This window comes from Microcaecilia unicolor, chromosome 1, assembly GCF_901765095.1.
Source record: "Microcaecilia unicolor chromosome 1, aMicUni1.1, whole genome shotgun sequence".
NCBI classification, from domain to species: domain Eukaryota; kingdom Metazoa; phylum Chordata; class Amphibia; order Gymnophiona; family Siphonopidae; genus Microcaecilia; species Microcaecilia unicolor.
The window spans coordinates 164428272-164447049 of NC_044031.1; the positions used below are offsets into that span (position 1 = coordinate 164428272).

Here is an 18778-nt window from a genome sequence, read left to right on the forward strand (position 1 = left end):
TTAATACCACAAACCTCAAACCAGTTGGTAGATGATTGAAGTGCTGCCAATGAGAATCTAATGCTACTTCAATTTGACCTATCTCAAGTTGCTTAAATGTTGAGCTATTCACAATTTAATGGGTCTTACTGTTTGTCCGATTTACCACTTCCCACATGGACATACAATGCCATACACCACATTCTTAGTATTACGATTTATACAATCTCATAAATTGAAGTCTTTCTGTAAATGAGGTATTGTGATCCGTTCTGTTTGCAGAGAGCACAATATACATACCGCCCACATTTAAAGTGGCTTCTCTCTCCTAAGCTCACTTCTTGTTTTGTCCCTACATGTTTACTATCACCAAACAGTTCCCCCAGATTTCAATTTCTAGTATAGGCAATCCCCGGATGTTCCCTAAATTGAGGACACAGGTTTGACTTTCATTCTCCCCTATTCTGATAAAATAAATCAAGTAAGTGTGAAAATCAACAAGTATTGTGCTATATTAGGGTTACACCCTCAATTTAGGGGACATCCGGGGATTGCCTATACTAGAAATTGAAATCTGGGGGCTGTTTGGTGATAGTAAACATGTAGGGACAAAACAAGAAGTGAGCTTAGGAGACAGAAGCAACTTTAAATGTGGGTGGTATGTGTATTGTGCTCTCTGGAGACAGAACGAATCACAATACCTCATTTACAGAAAGACTTCAATTTATGAGATAGTACAAATCGTAATACTAAGAATTTGGTGTATGGCATTGTATGCCCATGTGGGAAGTGGTAAATCGGACAAACAGTAAGACCTATTAAATTGTAAGTGGTTCCAGGACATTCCACAGGACAAATTCCCATGGGACATTTGAGCGAAACCACAAGCTGGTCCGAGTAGAATGATATTCCTTTATTTGAAAGGTAAAGATAGCAGATGAAGTTATCAAAAAGTTCAATGTTTTGAGGATTTATTTTGTATTTATTAAATTATAGTAGGATGCTTATAGTATTTTATTTTTAGTCTTAGTTCCTGAAGATGCTTATCAAGTGAAACATTGCACCATGTAGAGCTGAGATTCAATTAAATCGAGATGTGTTGGACATTTGAAAGTCAAGGATAGTGGCTCTGTATTTTTTCAATGGAAAGAGGAAAATCTATTGGACATTAATAGCCCAGTAATTAAGAGTTCTAAGACTACCATTCACCTGGAGGGTTGTGATGCCGAGAAAATATAAAAAGATAAAATATTAGGTTGAAACATTGGAGGGCGGCAAGTTCTTAAATGTGGGCGGTATGTGTATTGTGCTCTCTGGAGACAGAACGAATCACAATACCTCATTTACAGAAAGACTTCAATTTATGAGATAGTACAAATCGTAATATTAAGAATGTGGTGTATTGCATTGAAATGGTCTGTAAATTTGTAGTTGAATAGTAAACCACTTATATTAGATTGTGAACCCATTTAATTGTGTTGATGTATTTTAGAAGAGGACATACAGCCTGTTCTAAGATGTATGAGAAATGGACATCCATGTACTGGTTACATCCTACATGAACATCCATTTTACAAACTGAAATGTCCAAATTATGAATGGGGCAAAACAAGGGGCATGGATATCTTTGTAGGAGCATAGAAATGTCCATGTTATAAAAAATCTATAGTAAGTGTAACTTACTGGCGATTTAACTTTATTACTGTTTTATAGCCGGTCACTCAATAATAAATAATATTTAAATATAATATTCATCTGAGTGTTGATTTAAAATTATGTCGGGTCAGAGACAACTTATCTGACATGACTCATGTTTCACCTAAGCTGTATCAAGGATCACCCCCTGCAATGCAAGGTAAGAACAATCAATTATTAAATTCAACCCTACATAAATCTATCTTAACTTTAGAAACCCTCCATACCTTGAATTTAAGTGCCAGCTTCCTGGTGTTACATAGTTTTATCCCAGTCAAGATAGCAGTGACATTTTTTTTACTTTCACTTTTAAACCCATTCACTAATTACATCAGTGTTCTTATTCTGCCCACAGAAATCCCTCTAGATTAATGTTGTCCATTCTACCTCCTGATTTAGCCAAGTCGGGACCACTGAAAGGATTTTAAAGAATAGAAATGGATATTTCAGTTGCACTCAGTGGTCCTGACTGAGCTGAATCAGAAGATACAATGGATGACATTAGTCTAGAAGGATTTCTATGCATGGAGTAAGTACACTGATATAATTAGTGAGTGGTTTTAAAAGTGAAAGTAACAAACGCCACCATCTTGACTGGAGTAAAACTATATAACACTAGGAAGCTGGCACTTAAATTCAAAATATGGAGGGGTTTTAAAGTTTAAGCTAGATTTTATGTTAAAATTTATGCAGGGTTGAATTTAATAATTGATTGTTCCTACCTTGCATTGTAGGGTGCAATCCTTGATACAGTTATGCGAAACATGAATCATGTCGGATAAGTTGTCCCTGACCGGACATAATTCTAAATCAACACCCAGATGAGTATTCTATTTAAATATGTTTTATTATTGACTATAAAACAGTAATAATTTTAGAATTATCTGTGGACCAATGAGGAGATGGGTGTTGTGATTCTTGCAGCGTGAAAGTTGTCACCAGCAAGTTACACAGCTGAGGTCACCAGATCTATAATATAGAGCCTGTAGAATATTAATAGAAAGTCAATTTTGTTTACTAGCCAGGCTCAGAGCTTGAATTGCATCAGCATACTACCATCTGCCTATTTATTTGTTTATCTAGTTTATAGCTTTTGCACTTGTAGCTCAGAGACGTTTACAACAGTAAAATCTTAAAATAACACTACTAAAATAGTATAACAATTATGTGAAAGGTTATTTGAAATATGCTTAATCTCTTTTTCTTAAACCTTGTCTTTAAACACTTGAATGTTGTGAATCTAGTAACATTTTTTTTTTTTTAAATGAAAGAATAATGAACTTTTCTGGTTCAACAGATACGGAAAAAGATCGAACCCGGAGACAATGGTCTCAGATGTTTGGTGGAGGGAAAGCACAGAAAATATTCCTAGATCTAGGTAAGCATGCAACTGTGCTGTGATTTATTTTTTATTTTTTATTTTATTTATCATTTTACTTAATTACATTCACATTTATCACATACATGTAAGGAAATACAGAAATTAATATAAAAAGGAAAACATTTTCTCTCAACAATATATATTTACATAATTGTCCACAATTGGAAGATCCAAGATCAGGAAAACAATCTTAAAGAAAATAAGAAAAACTCAAAATGGTTAATCTTACACTTCACATTTTCTGTGGGAGGAAGGTTAATCGGTTATTGCAGCCAGTACAGTGGTAACTGAAGGAAGTTGCTGCAGAGGATTCTTCATCTGTTTCCACAAACTCTTATAATTTCTTAGGTTCAAACAAATAAGTAATAAGGAAATAAAACACTTACAAGGGAATCGCACTAGGAAGGTCCCACCTAGGGCAATGATTCCTGGCTTAAAAGCCAAGACCTCACACCTCCCAGTCTGCGATTCCCTTGATATGTCAGGAAATATATGCATCTTTGAACCCAAAAAACTATCAACCATGTATCGGAAATACAATTTCAAAACATTGTTCCTATCTAAATCAAAGACGAAAGTCACTAATAATAACTCTATCTATAACTTCTGAATTTTCCAAAATGTCAGTTAAACTTACATCTCTTTTCTCTGATAAAGAAGATTTTAAAGGAAATATAATTTTAGTCACCAAAAGGTGGCTATCAGAAGGTATTAGCAAAATATCAGAGAAATATTTCTTCAAGAATTCAGTAGCTGATATATAAGATATTATAGGTAAATTTATCATTCTCAAGTTATTTTCCCTTAATTGGTTCTCCAGAAATTCCAAATTTACAAGAAAGATAACTATTCTTCATTACCAAATTATCTGATTTTCATAGAGAAACCATTTCCGTAATCAAAGTCTCTATTTTTATATCTTGGACTTCCACTTAAAATCATAATAGCCAAACTTTACTGCACAACCTCAAAAATAAGTATTTATTCTCCATTTCTAACCCATAAGGTAAAACCTCATTTTTTCCTGCTATTTCTTATGAATAGGGGTTGCTGTATTTTAATAACTATTGCCTACAGATCTGAGCAATAGGTAGTTGTGTAAAATTGAATGTTGAAAGTATTATTCTAAGGGGCCCTTTTACTAAAGGGTTGGCACGTGCCAATCCGGAACTACTGCCGGGCTACTGCAGGAACCTGGCGGTAGTTCTCATCCCTAGCACGCGCTATTTCTAGCGCTACAAAAATATTTTCTATTTTTGTAGTGCTAGTGCTTACCCACGGTAATCAGGCAGGGCTGCATGCTGCCAGGTTACCGCTGGGTTAGCGCAGGAGCCCTTACTGCCACCTCAATGGGTGGCAGTACGTGTTCCACACCGAAATGGCCGTGCGTTAAGTGGTTCACTTACCACATGGCCATTTCTTTAAAAAAAAAAAAAAAGAGACAGCCTTTTACCCACTATGGTAAAAGGGGGCCTCAGCGCGTCAAAAACAGACCCCTAAGTTTCCACTAAAGAGGCGATAGCTTTTACTTATACCTTAAAATTTCCATCCATGGACCAGACAAGTGGCCCACTAGCAGTGTTGCGCACCGCCATGCAGAGGACCAAAATTCAGTTTCCAACTCAACTCTTCTACTCCTTGGGCTGATCAGAGTGGGTTTGGAAAGGGTAAAGCTGCAGAGGCAGTATTAACAATTCCAGGGGAAGGGAATCTGTCTTTGCATACTAGCGACACCTAGTGGCTGCACTTAGGACCTATGATTGCAGAGCTCCAGAAGAACCATCACTGTGATGGTGGGCTAGATGAGTTAGGAGGGGATTAGAAATAGGAAAAACCTCTATCTGTAAATAAAGGGTCATGGCCTGGATTCCAGCCCTCAATCTGACTAAAGTAGAAGCCCAATGGAGCAGAATGAAACTGCCTAACCCAAATATAATTTCTATCCATGTCTGTTCCTCAAACCACAGAATATGCTGAAGAAATCCTTTTACATCAATCAATCATACAGGATACAATACTCCTTCTGAGAGGTCTTGCCAATGACCTATACAATGGCAGAAACACTACCTTTACCAATTATGCTTTGTCCTAAAAATAATTCCACAGAATAGCACCAGTCTATCTTAAACTGGAGAATGTATATATCCCTCAGGCATAAAACAATTACTTCTTTCTAATTAGTGTTTAACTCAAACTTTTATATGTAGTTTTTATGTTGTTCGATCCATATTTTTCCCCAAAATAATAATTTACAATAAAAAATATATAAAAAACATTTATGAAATTGAGGCTTATATAATTACATGGCATTAAATTTCTAATAGGGACACCATTGAGATATAAAGTGATGCTTGTATAGAAATCAATAATGAAAAGCCTGAGTGGCGAAATGCACATCACAGAAATGTATTTTATAACATGTTTGAGAAAGGACCTCTTTTTCTTCAGACACAGAGGGTCGGATTCAGTAAATGGCACCCACTGTTAGGCACCAGAAAGATCTGTGCTAGATTCATATTCTATATAGGGAGCTCCATGCCAAGCACCCTTTATTGAATAGCGCTCAGTGCCAACTCTCACGTTCAGCTTTGGGCACAAGGATTTAGGCCTACTGAAACCTGGTGTAAATCCTGATGCTGAACTGATGGCAGTTGGGCACATAAATAATCCTATTCTATAACACTGCCCTCAAATTTTGGGAATGTCTATGATCCGCCCATGCCCTCCCATGGCCACATGCCTTTTTAAGTTGTGCGCTAGACAATTTTGGCACCCAAATTTCAAGTTTCCAAGCTTATTCAATATGTACTACCCTGCCCTATGGAAGCCTCTAGGGCAGTTCACAGTCTAATATAAGAGAAAAGGGAAGAGAAAGAAAAAGAAAGGTAGAACTTGACTAAAAGACATGACACAGAAGGGTAATAGAGTCAGAACAAGAAGCGTAGCCAGGGTGAGGCATTGGGGAGAGCGGCGAGCACCTATTTTTCACATGAAAAATAGGAGACGTCGGAAGTCCATTTGGGAGAGCAGTCGCTCTCCTGGTGACCTGCCTAGCCACGCCTCTGGACAGAACTACAATTTTGATAGTACAGTGGATGGGGTAAAATAATAAGTTATTATTTTACCCCATCCACTGTACTATCAAAATTGTAGTTCTGCATACAATGGAAGCACTGCATGCAAATAGAACTCATGCATATTCATTGGGGAAATCCTGAAAACCTGACTGGATTGCGGCCCTCGAGGACCAAGCTTAGACAATCCTTGTTAAGTGAATCAATCTTTTGTCTGGAGCTGGATGCAGACCCATCAATGAGACATGTTATTGAGACTGTTTCGGGACTGATATTAGGCACTGATACTGAGATTTGTACCAGTTTTCTTATTTTTCTCTAACACTGTGGCAAATGGCCTAAAGTAGATCACTGGGTTGAAACACAGTGCATTAGTCATTTTAAGTCAGTATTCATCTTCTGTGTTAGACTTTTTACACTTGATAAATTGCCCTGTGATAGACTGCTGACTCCCTCTGTATCTGATAACAAGCAGTGAGCTTCAGCGCTCTGAGATGTTCTAGACACATGATTTATCCCTGTATTATTGATTTCTAGCAGAGTGTTAATGACATGAATTTTCCACTGTCATTAGAACTGTGAAAAACAGTTTAACTGTATTTGCATATTCCCCTGTGTAATAATGTACATATCTTTCAATCTTGCTTTCTCTGAAAAGTTTTGTGGCAGGGGCAGATAATTCACCATTAAACATGGCTTATGTAGCATGTTAGAATATGGAGCAGAAGGATTTGTTTGCATGACAGCAGTGAGTACATGTGAAGTCCCATTTTACATAGGGCACTGTGAGCAGAAATGGAAAGCCGAGTCATATGTAAAATATACATTGTGCCACAGGGAATACATATGTATTTCCCTATACATGCAGCGGGAGCAACCATTCCATAAAACTACTCATTCAGAAAAAGAACAGCATCTCTCGGCAGCTTCTACATGCAGGCGCCAGCAATTCTACAGGTAAATGCCTATTATAAGATCTGCAGTCCAGAAAATTATCAGCCTAATTCTAGATAGAATGTAGAAATAAGAATTGATATGTCCAGGTCAGGATGTGTACAATTCCACAATTCTGGCAGCATTTTAGAACAGGATCTGGCATTGTACGGCCTGTTCTAAAATCCATGCAGGAGTGCATGTGTGTTCACCTGCACATGGAGTAGGAGCAGCCATTTTACAAAGATGCACATTGGAAACCTGAATGGAGAAAGGAAAGGCAATTTACACATGTAAGCTGATAGTCCAAAATCTACATGTGTAATTGTCAATGGGGCAGTTTAGAAATTAAGAAACAAATTGACTATAATTTGGTCATTGAACCCTTTTGAGAACCGATGACGAGGTGGGTGCTGTAAATCCTTGCATTAAAAAGCTATCTATATGTAAGGTGCACCGCTGAGGTTTTTGGGGCTCTGAAACTTTTTAGTGGAATAAGTTGGATATTGTCAAAATATGCCTAGACCACTCTCATTTTCCATTTGCAGGTCCTTCATTTTTAGATGTGTATATTATGGCTTTACAAGATCAGAACTTAAACGTTTATGTAAGATTAAACATTTAAGTGCCAGTTTATGCATGTCTAAAATGTGAATGATGCTTCTAAAATAAGCACCATGGTATAGGCTAAATTGTTGAATAATCAGCCCCTTACAATTCATATAAGTGAGGGGTAGAGGGAAGGCGGAGACAGAGTGGAATTAAAAATTATCTGTAGAATGCTAATATCCAACCATTATCTCTGGGATTCTATCCACCTCATAATTGAAAGAGAAAAACGCCTAGATTTCGACCCAAATCGGGAGATAGACGTTTATCTCACAAAAACGAATAAATCGGTATAATCGAAAGCCGATTTTGGACGTTTTCTGCACTCCGTCGCAGATGCGGACAAAGTTGATGGGGGCGTGTCAGAGGTGTGGCGAAGGTGGAACTGGGGCGTGGTTATCGGCCGAGGAGAGATGTACGCGTTAGGGCGATAATCGAAAAAATTAAGGTGTTTTTAGCGAACATTTAGGACACTTTTGTTGGACCCTTTTTTCACACGAACAGGTCCCGAAAAAGTGCTCTAAATGACCAGATGACCATCGGAGGGAATCGGGGATGACCTCCCCTGACTCCCCCAGTGGTCACTAACCCCCTCCCACCACAAAAAATGATGTTTCACAACTTTTTATTTTCACCCTCAAATGTCATACCCACCTCCCTGGCAGCAGTATGCAGGTCCCTGGAGCAGTTGTTAGGGGGTGCAGTGGACTTCAGGCAGATGGACCCAGGCCCATCCCCCCCTACCTGTTACAATTGTGCTGCTTAATGCTTAGTCGTCCAACCCCCCCAAACCCACTGTACCCACATGTAGGTGCCCCCTTCACCCCTTAGGGCTATAGTAATGGTGTAGACTTGTGGGCAGTGGGTTTTGAGGGGTATTTGGGGGGCTCAACACACAAGGGAAGGGTGCTATGCACATAAGTACATAAGTACATAAGTAGTGCCATACTGGGAAAGACCAAAGGTCCATCTAGCCCAGCATCCTGTCACCGACAGTGGCCAATCCAGGTCAAGGGCACCTGGCACGCTCCCCAAACGTAAAAACATTCCAGACAAGTTATACCTAAAAATGCGGAATTTTTCCAAGTCCATTTAATAGCGGTCTATGGACTTGTCCTTTAGGAATCTATCTAACCCCTTTTTAAACTCCGTCAAGCTAACCGCCCGTACCACGTTCTCCGGCAACGAATTCCAGAGTCTAATTACACGTTGGGTGAAGAAAAATTTTCTCCGATTCGTTTTAAATTTACCACACTGTAGCTTCAACTCATGCCCTCTAGTCCTAGTATTTTTGGATAGCGTGAACAGTCGCTTCACATCCACCCGATCCATTCCACTCATTATTTTATACACTTCTATCATATCTCCCCTCAGCCGTCTCTTCTCCAAGCTGAAAAGCCCTAGCCTTCTCAGCCTCTCTTCGTAGGAAAGTCGTCCCATCCCCACTATCATTTTCGTCGCCCTTCGCTGTACCTTTTCCAATTCTACTATATCTTTTTTGAGATACGGAGACCAGTACTGAACACAATACTCCAGGTGCGGTCGCACCATGGAGCGATACAACGGCATTATAACATCCGCACACCTGGACTCCATACCCTTCCTAATAACACCCAACATTCTATTCGCTTTCCTAGCCGCAGCAGCACACTGAGCAGAAGGTTTCAGCGTATCATCGACGACGACACCCAGATCCCTTTCTTGATCCGTAACTCCTAACGCGGAACCTTGCAAGACGTAGCTATAATTCGGGTTCCTCTTACCCACATGCATCACTTTGCACTTGTCAACATTGAACTTCATCTGCCACTTGCACGCCCATTCTCCCAGTCTCGCAAGGTCCTCCTGTAATCGTTCACATTCCTCCTGCGACTTGACGACCCTGAATAATTTTGTGTCATCGGCGAATTTAATTACCTCACTAGTTATTCCCATCTCTAGGTCATTTATAAATACATTAAAAAGCAACGGACCCAGCACAGACCCCTGCGGGACCCCACTAACTACCCTCCTCCACTGAGAATACTGGCCACGCAATCCTACTCTCTGCTTCCTATCTTTCAACCAGTTCTTAATCCATAATAATACCCTACCTCCGATTCCATGACTCTGCAATTTCTTCAGGAGTCTTTCGTGCGGCACTTTGTCAAACGCCTTCTGAAAATCCAGATATACAATATCAACCGGCTCCCCATTGTCCACATGTTTGCTTACCCCCTCAAAAAAAATGCATTAGATTGGTGAGGCAAGACTTCCCTTCACTAAATCCGTGCTGGGAGCTCTTTTACCTTTTTTTTTGTTTTTGTAAAAGTGCCCCCTAGGGTGCCCGGTTGGTGTCCTGGCATGTGAGGGGGACCAGTGCACTACGACTCCTGGCCCCTCCCACGAACAAATGCCTTGGATTTATTCGTTTTTGAGCTGGGCGCTTTCATTTTCCATTATCACTGAAAAACAAAAACGCCCAGCTCACAAATTGTCGAATAAAACATGGACATCTATTTTTTTCAAAAATACGGTTCGGTCCGCCCCTTCATGGACCCGTTCTCGGAGATAAACGCCCATGGAGATAGACGTTTTCGTTCAATTATGCCCCTCTATATATGGCACCTTAATATCTGTGCAGAAATTGGAGCATAATCTATAACAATACATGTAACTTAATTGGTTAACCACTGTTAATTGGATGTTAACAATTGGCATTAAGATTTACATGCAGAACTCGCTAAGCGTATTCTGTAACATGGTGCACATAAATTCTAAGTCGTATAATTCAAAAGTGGGTGTAGATATAGGCGGGTCATGGGTGTTTCTCAAATCTATGCACGTTGTTATAGAATACACCCTTTCACGCCTAATTTACGCATCAGGATTTATATCAGGTTTTAGCTGGCATAATTGACCATGACTAAATTTAGTCGTGCAGAGCAGCATTCGGCGTATTCTATAACGTATGCGTAAATTAAAGCGTACTTTATAGAATACGCTTTGATTTCCACACAGAAATTGAGGCAAGATATATAGAATCTGACCCTATAGGGATAACCTGTGTGTTTTACAGTAGACCTGCTCAAAACACATAAGAGCAGCAATGGGAATACCAAGACGTATTAGTTCCTTCAATTAACTGTCAGGCCCCTTAGGCTCCCAACCTGAAATTGGTGTAATTAAGGGGTCAATTCAAAGCCAGTTAACTGGGTAAGAGAGACTCTTATCTGGTAAACTGGTGCTGTGCAGACTCTGAGGGAATATTCAGCAACAATGACCAGGATATTGAGTATCCTGAACATCATCTCTAACCACTAAAGCTGAAACCAGCTATTGTGTGGGTGGTCCGGGGCAGAGTCAGGAGAGCTGGCTCTTAACTGAATAAGTGCCAATATTCAGTCCTTAACTGGTTAAATGGCCAAAAAGGGTGTCAGGAATTGTAGTCCTATGTTTGGTTGGTTTAATGTAACCAGTTAAGGGCTGAATATCAGTACTCATCCGATTTAAGTATAGGCTATTCATATACTAGGATATTTAATCAAAAAACAAGGGAGAAATGTGAGGCATGGCAGACCCCAATACTTTAAAAAATATGAACAAACCTCCACTGAAATAAATCACTTTCTCTAAAGACACGATGGCATCAGATGTTAATGAAAAAGAAAGCTATGAGACCTCTTGTAGCACACAGCTATTTCAGATCAAAGTTCATGCTTCAGCATCAGTCATTTGCCAGAGTGTCCATTCATCTAAGTTTTATTAATGAATCAAACATTGTATTAAAGGAAAAAGAAAAAGCGACAACTCATCTTAAATTGTGCCCAACGCCCACATTGAAGAAATAATGGTGTTTCGGTCCAAGACCTGCATCCGGGGTTGGTGGGAGTAGTCGTATGCACAATCAAAGCCACTGACAAGCAGCATCTTGGCAAAAAGCCAGTCTCTCCATTTCTCCCTTGTTTTTTGATTACTGTTTTCAAATTTGGGAGGGTGTATAGTTCTTTTTCCCCTTTTTTGATTTAGTATTGATTATCTAGGCATAATTTTGATAGTGGAAGTCAGCCTTTAAACCACTGCTGAATGAATATTACCCCAAAACCAGTGGTCTTCATTAATTTTTAAGCTGGAGCCACTTTGAATTCTAATGAGCTGCAAGTCACCAAATATCTTCCCATGTGGGTTCTCAACACTGCTGACCAGTGTGTGTCAATAACATCCATCCCCAGCACTCTACCTTCAAACGTCATTGGGGGTTTCCCCAAAGTTGTAAGCATTTCCAAATGTATTCTCTTGAGTCTGTTGAGGGGTCCTTTTACTAAGGCATGCCGAAAAATGGCCTGTGCTGGTGTAGATGCATGTATTGGAGGCACACAGGTCCATTTTTCAGCGCACCTGCTAAAAAGGCCTTTGTTCACTGAAAATGGACGCGCGGCAAAATAAAAATTGGCGTGCATCCATTTTGGGCCTGAGACCTTACCACCACTCATTGACCTAGCGGTAAAGTCTCATGCGTTAACTGGGTGGTAATGGCTATGTGCGTACAATGCCAATAACTGCCTGGTTATTTATTTATCACACAAGAGAATACAATCTGTAATATCAGAATCAACAAAGGAGGTATGTGATAGAACAAATGAACAAGGAGTAAATGGGATAGAAGAGGTATGGGAGAAAGGATAGGGATAGGTAAGGAGGTGGAGCGATAAAGGAGATGTTGGGGAACAGCATGAAGGGTAAGACGGTTGGTAGTAAATATTTTCTGAGTCATTGTTGTTATTGATTAGTTGAACTGGTAAATAGATGGGTTGCATATGTTTGCTTATGGTAGGTCAAGTCATTCGGGTAAACCTGTTTGAATAGATGGGTTTTCAATAGTTTCCTAAAGGGAAGATATTCACTAATTGACCGAATATATCTGGGTAGAGCATTCCAGAGTTGGGATCCCAGGTAGGGGAAGTTAGATGCATGGTAGGTTTTGTACTCTAGTCCTTTGCAATTGGGAAGGTGCAGGTTAAGGTATGATCGTGAAGATGTTGACATGTTTCTGGTTGGAAGGTTTAGTAGATTGACCATGTAACTTGGTGATACTCCATGGATGATCTTGTGGATTAGTGTGATGGCCTTAAAGTTGACTCGTTCTCTAATAGGTAGCCAATGAAGTTTCATACGGAGGGGTGTTGCACTTTCAAATCTAGGCTTCCCATAAATAAGTCTAGCTGCCTTGTTCTGGGCAGTCTGAAGCAGGGCCGGTCTTAGCAAGTGCGGGGCCCTGTGCAGACCAATTTGGTGGGGCCCCATCCTAGCTCCGCCTACCCTAGCCCTGCCCCCACCCTAGCTCCACCCCATTGATAAGATTATTCCATTTTTAGAAAAAAATTTTATTTATGAAATTTCAAATAAAGACAAATGAAGCTAAACTTGTACAAAAAAACTGATTGAAATAATAAGCACAATGCTATCATAAAACCTCCCCTCCCCAGAAATTATTCAGTTCAAGTCCACTACAATTAGTAGTTCCAATTCTCATAACAAAGGAGAATAAAGGAAAAATATTAAGAAAAGATCCAGTACTTTCAAATTCCCCTATTACAAGGGGGTGCAAGGGAATAGGACACAAAAGGTAAACAGTGAACATGGAGAGGAAAAGAGAGATGGGTGATACTGGACATAGAGGGATAGGGTAGGGAGAGATGCTGGAGGCAGGTGAAGAGGGGAGAGTCACTGGATGTGGAGAGTAGAAGGGAGATACCTGGGGAAGCAGTGGAGAAATTAAGTGACTAACAATAGGGGAAACACTGGGGAGGCAGGATGAGTGAGAGCGGAAGGATGAATGAAGTTAAGGGAGCACTGCAGCACGGATGACTAAGGCTGACTAATACAGGCTACTGGGGAGATGAGAGGCTTGGACATAAATATTGGGAAAGGATAACAGGATCTGGAGTGAGAGAGCACTAAGGGAGGAAGATGGATGGGGATGTGTGGCAGCAGTAGTGAGAAAATGAATGATACTGGGAGGGTGGAGGGTGACTGAGGTGTAGTGTGGAGTACAGGTGAGAGTGAGACGGGCTGAATCCTGGGGAAGGATGAGGCATATGGGACCACTTAGGGGAGGATGAGTAAGGCTCAGAAGGAAGAATTAATAAAATTAAGGTGCATTGAAGAAGGGAGGTAAAAGATGATTAAAAGGATATCTATGGGTAAGGGTGGGCAGGGACTGAAAGGGGAAGAAGGGGACTACTGTGGCTCACTGTCACTGGAAGCAAGGGTCCCAGGCAAAACCTTTGACAAAATGGTGGACATAGCTGAAACATTTCAAACCACCACAGAGACAGACAGTACTTTAATTTAAAAAGGTTCTTCCTAATTTAGAAAAAAAAGCTATCATCATACCTGGTTTGCTGCCTGCCTGCCTGCCTGCCTGCCTGGATTGGCACAATTGTTGTAGGCAGCCCTCCCCTGTCTGTTGCTTAGTTTGCTCGTCTCGCTTGGCTCCACGAGTCTGCATGGCCGCGCTCTCGCTTGCACCACAGTCAGCGACGATGGCTCACCACATCGGACCAGGCTCCAGCTTTTCCCGCTCAGTGACTCCCGCCCTCACGGAAACAGGAAATACCTCATCAGAAGGCGGGACATTGAGTGGGAAGTGAAAAGCTGGAGCCTGGAGGTGAGCCGTCATGCTGCAACTGTCTGTCGCCATTGGGGGTGGGGCTGTCGCTGCCTCCTGGCTCGCTACAAGCCTGCAAAGTTACTGTCACCGCCTCGCTGGGGTCCGGGGACTCGGGAGCTGGAGCCAGGCTCAGCGGGCCCAAGCCAGGGGTGGGTGCCGCGCCAGTGATGGCGGGAGCGGAGCGGCCGAGCCACGGGATCATCATGAATGATGCGGACGGTCATCCGAGGCGAGCGGAGGTCAGAGCGGAGGCAGAGTTGAGGCACACCACACGGGGCCCCCTTAGGCGTGGGGCCCTATGCGGCCACCTTGGTCGCCTCTGCCTAAGACTGGCCCTGGTCTGAAGTTTCTTCATGATTTGGGCCTTACATCCAACGAAGATACTATTACAGTAATCAACGTGGGTGAGTACTATGGATTGTACCAAGCTGTGGAAGGTATTCAAGGGGAGATAAAGGTTCACACGTTTCAACATCCACATCCTGTTGAACATTTTCTTCGTGATGGATGTTGCATGGTCTTCAAGGGATAAGTATTTATCCAATGTAACTCCAAGGACTTTTAGATTGTTGGATATAGGAATTGTGACATCAGAAGTAGTGAGAGTAGTTGGATGGTATGTGGAATATTGGGAAGAGAGGATTAGGCATTGAGTTTTGTCTTTATTCAGTTTCATTTTGAAAGCATTGGCCCAAGAATTTAGGATATTCATTCCATTGGTAATTTTGTCGGAAATTTCTGCCAGGCCAGATTTAAAGGGAATGAATATGGTGACATCGTCAGTATAGATAAAAGGGTTGAGACCATGTTTGGAAAGGGATTTAGCCAGAGGACTCATCATAAGGTTGAATAGAATAGGGGAGAGAGGAGAACCTTGAGGTACACCGCAATCTGATGACCATGGAGATGATATTGCTGTAGATGACTTGACTCAATAGGATCTAGAGGTAATAAAGCCTTCAATCCATTTTATAACATTGCCACCAATTCCCAACTTATCCAGAAGTCTAGTAAGAATACAGTGGTCGACCATGTCAAATGCTCCAGACATATCAAACTGTAAAAGGAGTACGCTATATCCGAATGATATTTCTTGTTTGAATTTGGATATTAAAGTAAGCAATACTGTTTCTGTACTGTGGGTAGGACGGAAACCCAATTGAGACTCATACAGGATGGAGAATTTTTGTATATACTCATTGACTTGAAAAGTCACTCTGTTTTCCATCAATTTAGTTAATAGGGGGATGGAGGCCACTGGTCAGTAGTTGGTAACATCATTTATCGGTTTCTTGGAGTCTTTGGGTATAGGTGTGAGTAATATGCTACCATGTTCGGTAGGGAAGGAACCTTGTTGCAACAAGAAGTTAAGGTGGGTGGTGAGATCTGTAATGAAGCGTTCAGGGGCATCTTTCATTAAATGGCTGGGGCAGGAGTCAAGATGACAATGGGATCTGGAGAGTTTGGAGATCACCTTGGAAACTTCTACGGTGGTGAGGAGGGTAAAACTTGTCCATGAGCGGTCAACCGGAGTTTCATTCATGTTGGGATCCAATTCATCAAGAAAAGTATCTATGTAGTTACAATCATGGGGAATTGATTTACGAAGATTAGTAATTTTATTATAGAAGTGCTTAGCCAATTGGTCTGCAGATGGGCTATTTGAAGGTGAGAGGGTAACTGGATTGGTGTTAAGGAGGCTCTTTATGAGTTGATATTGTTTCTTTATATCTGTGCCATTGGTTGTGATTTTTTGAGTATAGTAGGTTCTTTTTGCTCTTTTAATGGTGTTCTTATAATTTCTCTGTGACTGCTTCCAAATGTTAAAGGTGAGATTGTTTCTTGATCTACTCCATGCTTTTTCTAGTTTTCTGGTTTGTGATTTCAGGTTTTTTAGTAGGTCATTAAACCATGGTGATGGTTGACATCTACGTAAAGTTCTGGATCGAAGGGGGGCAATTTAGTCCAGGATGAGTTTGTATCTGGTATTCCAATCTGTGAGGAAGGAGAGAGAGTTAGGTTGTGTTGACCAATTGTTGTTATATATATGTTGCCAGAAACTGTCTTTGTCAATCCGTCCTCTAGTGGTGATTGTTGAAGGATTTTGAGTTATAAGCATATCCTTTGTGCGCCAATATAAGGTTAGTGTTGATTTATGATGATCAGACCAAGGGATAGTGGACCATTTGATATCAGATATAGTTATGTTTTGGTTGGTGGAGAGTTTGTAAAAAATTATGCCAAGCAAGTGACCTTTAGTGTGAGTTGGTTGCACTGGAGGAAGGTCAATATTGCAGAGTTGAAAGAAGTCCATGCAATCACGGGTATTTGGGGAGTGGGAGTCTTCTAAGTGTAGATTTAGGTCTCCAATTAATAATACATTGGAGTAATTGGTGCAGACATTTGCAATAAAGTCCATAAAAGTAGATTGACTAATATTCCAGTTTATTGGAAGTCTATAAAACAAAATGCAAGTTAGTTGGTCACATAGTTTAGGACTATGGAGTTTGAATGAAGCAATTTCAAGCTGAGGTGTAATTAACTCTGATATAGGCTAGCGCCTCACGCCGGAAAATTTCCAGCACGCTTAGTGGGCATGCGTAAAAAATGAAATTGCCACCCAGGCCATGCGGTAGCCAGGCAGTAGTTCAAAATTGATGCATGTACACACCTACGTGGCTTAGTAAAAGGGCCCCTGAGTGAGGTGATCAAATTTACACATGACATACCACAGGAGGATTGTGAGAAATTGCAAGATAACTTTGCAAGACTGCCAAGACAGGGCATGTAAATGGCAAATGAAATGTAGGGGGTTGTGTTTTATTTTGCACAGAGTAGCTATCCATTAATTTTAAACATTCTGTGGGGTTCTTGTTTAAGTATTCAAATGAGCTGTGAATGTATTTCTAAATCAAAGTAGGAGGCATTTATGAAATAGTTAACCAAAGTCCCCTGGGTTCAATATATTTTGGACACACATTCAAGATGTACGTGCAACTGAATTCATTAATGAGCCCTTAACTAGCAATAATTGGGTGCTAGCAACCAATTAATACAATTTATGCGACAAGACCTTTTTACTAATATTGCTCGTTAACAGCATTAGGAATAACATGATGGTGCTTTTTGGTAAATCTTGCCCTAAATTTGTAAGTGGTTTCTGGCTGTGCTTTATTTGTACAAACTAATTTGTTTCAAGTTGGTAACTGATTTCCCTTTTCTTTTTTTAATTTTTTTGTTTGTATTTGGAGCGTACTAGAGTTTTTAATTGAAAATTACTCATTACTACTGTAAACTGCTGTGGACCAGATTTAAATGTCATAGAGAATTACAGAAAAAAAAGAGCAAAAAGTCTGATCCTTATCTGTCTTTGCCATTTATGGGACCCAGACTGTAGAAGTCTGCTCAGTATTAGTCATACTTCCCAACATCTGACGCTGCCGTTAAAGCTCACTCCAGATATGAAGTTTTTACATTTTGCTTTCATTGGATTCCATCCTTTTTCTATATAGAGATCCTCTATGTTTATTCTACACATTCTTGAATTCCGTCACCATTTTTGTCATTACAGCCTCCCCCAGGGGTACATTCCAGGCATCCACCACCCTTTCTGTGAGAATGTATTTCCCGATATTGTTCCTAAATCTCCCACCCTGCAATCTCAACTCCTGACTTCTAGTTCTCCCACTTCTCTGTCTATGAAAAAGATTAGTTTGTATATTAATACCTTTTAAGCATGGATGTAGTTAGGGGGATGAGGGGGGCAGTGCCATCCCCCCCAAATGAGCTGTCCCACTGCAAGGACAATGACAAAAACTGTTCTTCTAACCTGCAATTATGGCATCCTTTCCTTTACCCCCACCCTCTGCTTGGGTCTTGCAGTACAGGCTACACTAACTACAAACTGCCTCTGGGCTGGCCCCGTGCTGCGTCCCGGGCCTTTCCTGTGCTGCGTCCCACCTCTCTGATGCAATTTCCTGTGGGCAGGACATGAATGGAAGAAGGGAAACAGAGCAGATGACTGGGACTTGGAGATTCAATGGGAGAGTGTTGAGGAGCAGAGCAGGGATTTATGCATAGGCATGATGGAGTGGGAATTTCAAGTGGATAGTGAGTACTTGGCAATTGATGGGTATGAATGGGGGTATGTAAATGGGTTAGGAGAATGAGTGAGAGTGTGAAATGAGGGGTAAGAGAATGGGAATAAAATGTGGGGAAAGGTTGAGATGTGTGAATGACCTGGAAGACTTAAGACAGGATGAGAGGCATTGAAAAGGAATGGGGGAACTGGAGAAGGATATGAGAGGAATGGGATGAGTCTCCTAAGGGACTGAGTGAGGGTGGAAATAGGGTGAAAGAGAGGTAATAGGATATGGGGTATAGAAGAATGCCTGGAGGTAAGGGAAGAGAGAAGAGACAGGAATGGAGCTGGAGCTGGGGATGGTGAGGGGATGA

The 18778-nt window shown here is 40.9% G+C and overlaps 1 protein-coding gene across 2 annotated transcripts in view; it reads left to right on the forward strand.

Annotated features, from left to right (window-relative positions):
- NPY (neuropeptide Y) overlaps window positions 1-18778 on the forward strand; it is a 48229-nt gene that overhangs the window by 13136 nt on the left and 16315 nt on the right. The window contains exon 3 of one of the 2 annotated variants that reach the window (XM_030189966.1): window positions 2972-3052. In XM_030189966.1, the coding sequence (XP_030045826.1) occupies window positions 2972-3052 (81 nt within the window). Of the gene's footprint in view, window positions 1-2971; window positions 3057-18778 lie in introns of those variants that run through there. The other variant, XM_030189967.1, reaches the window with a different exon arrangement.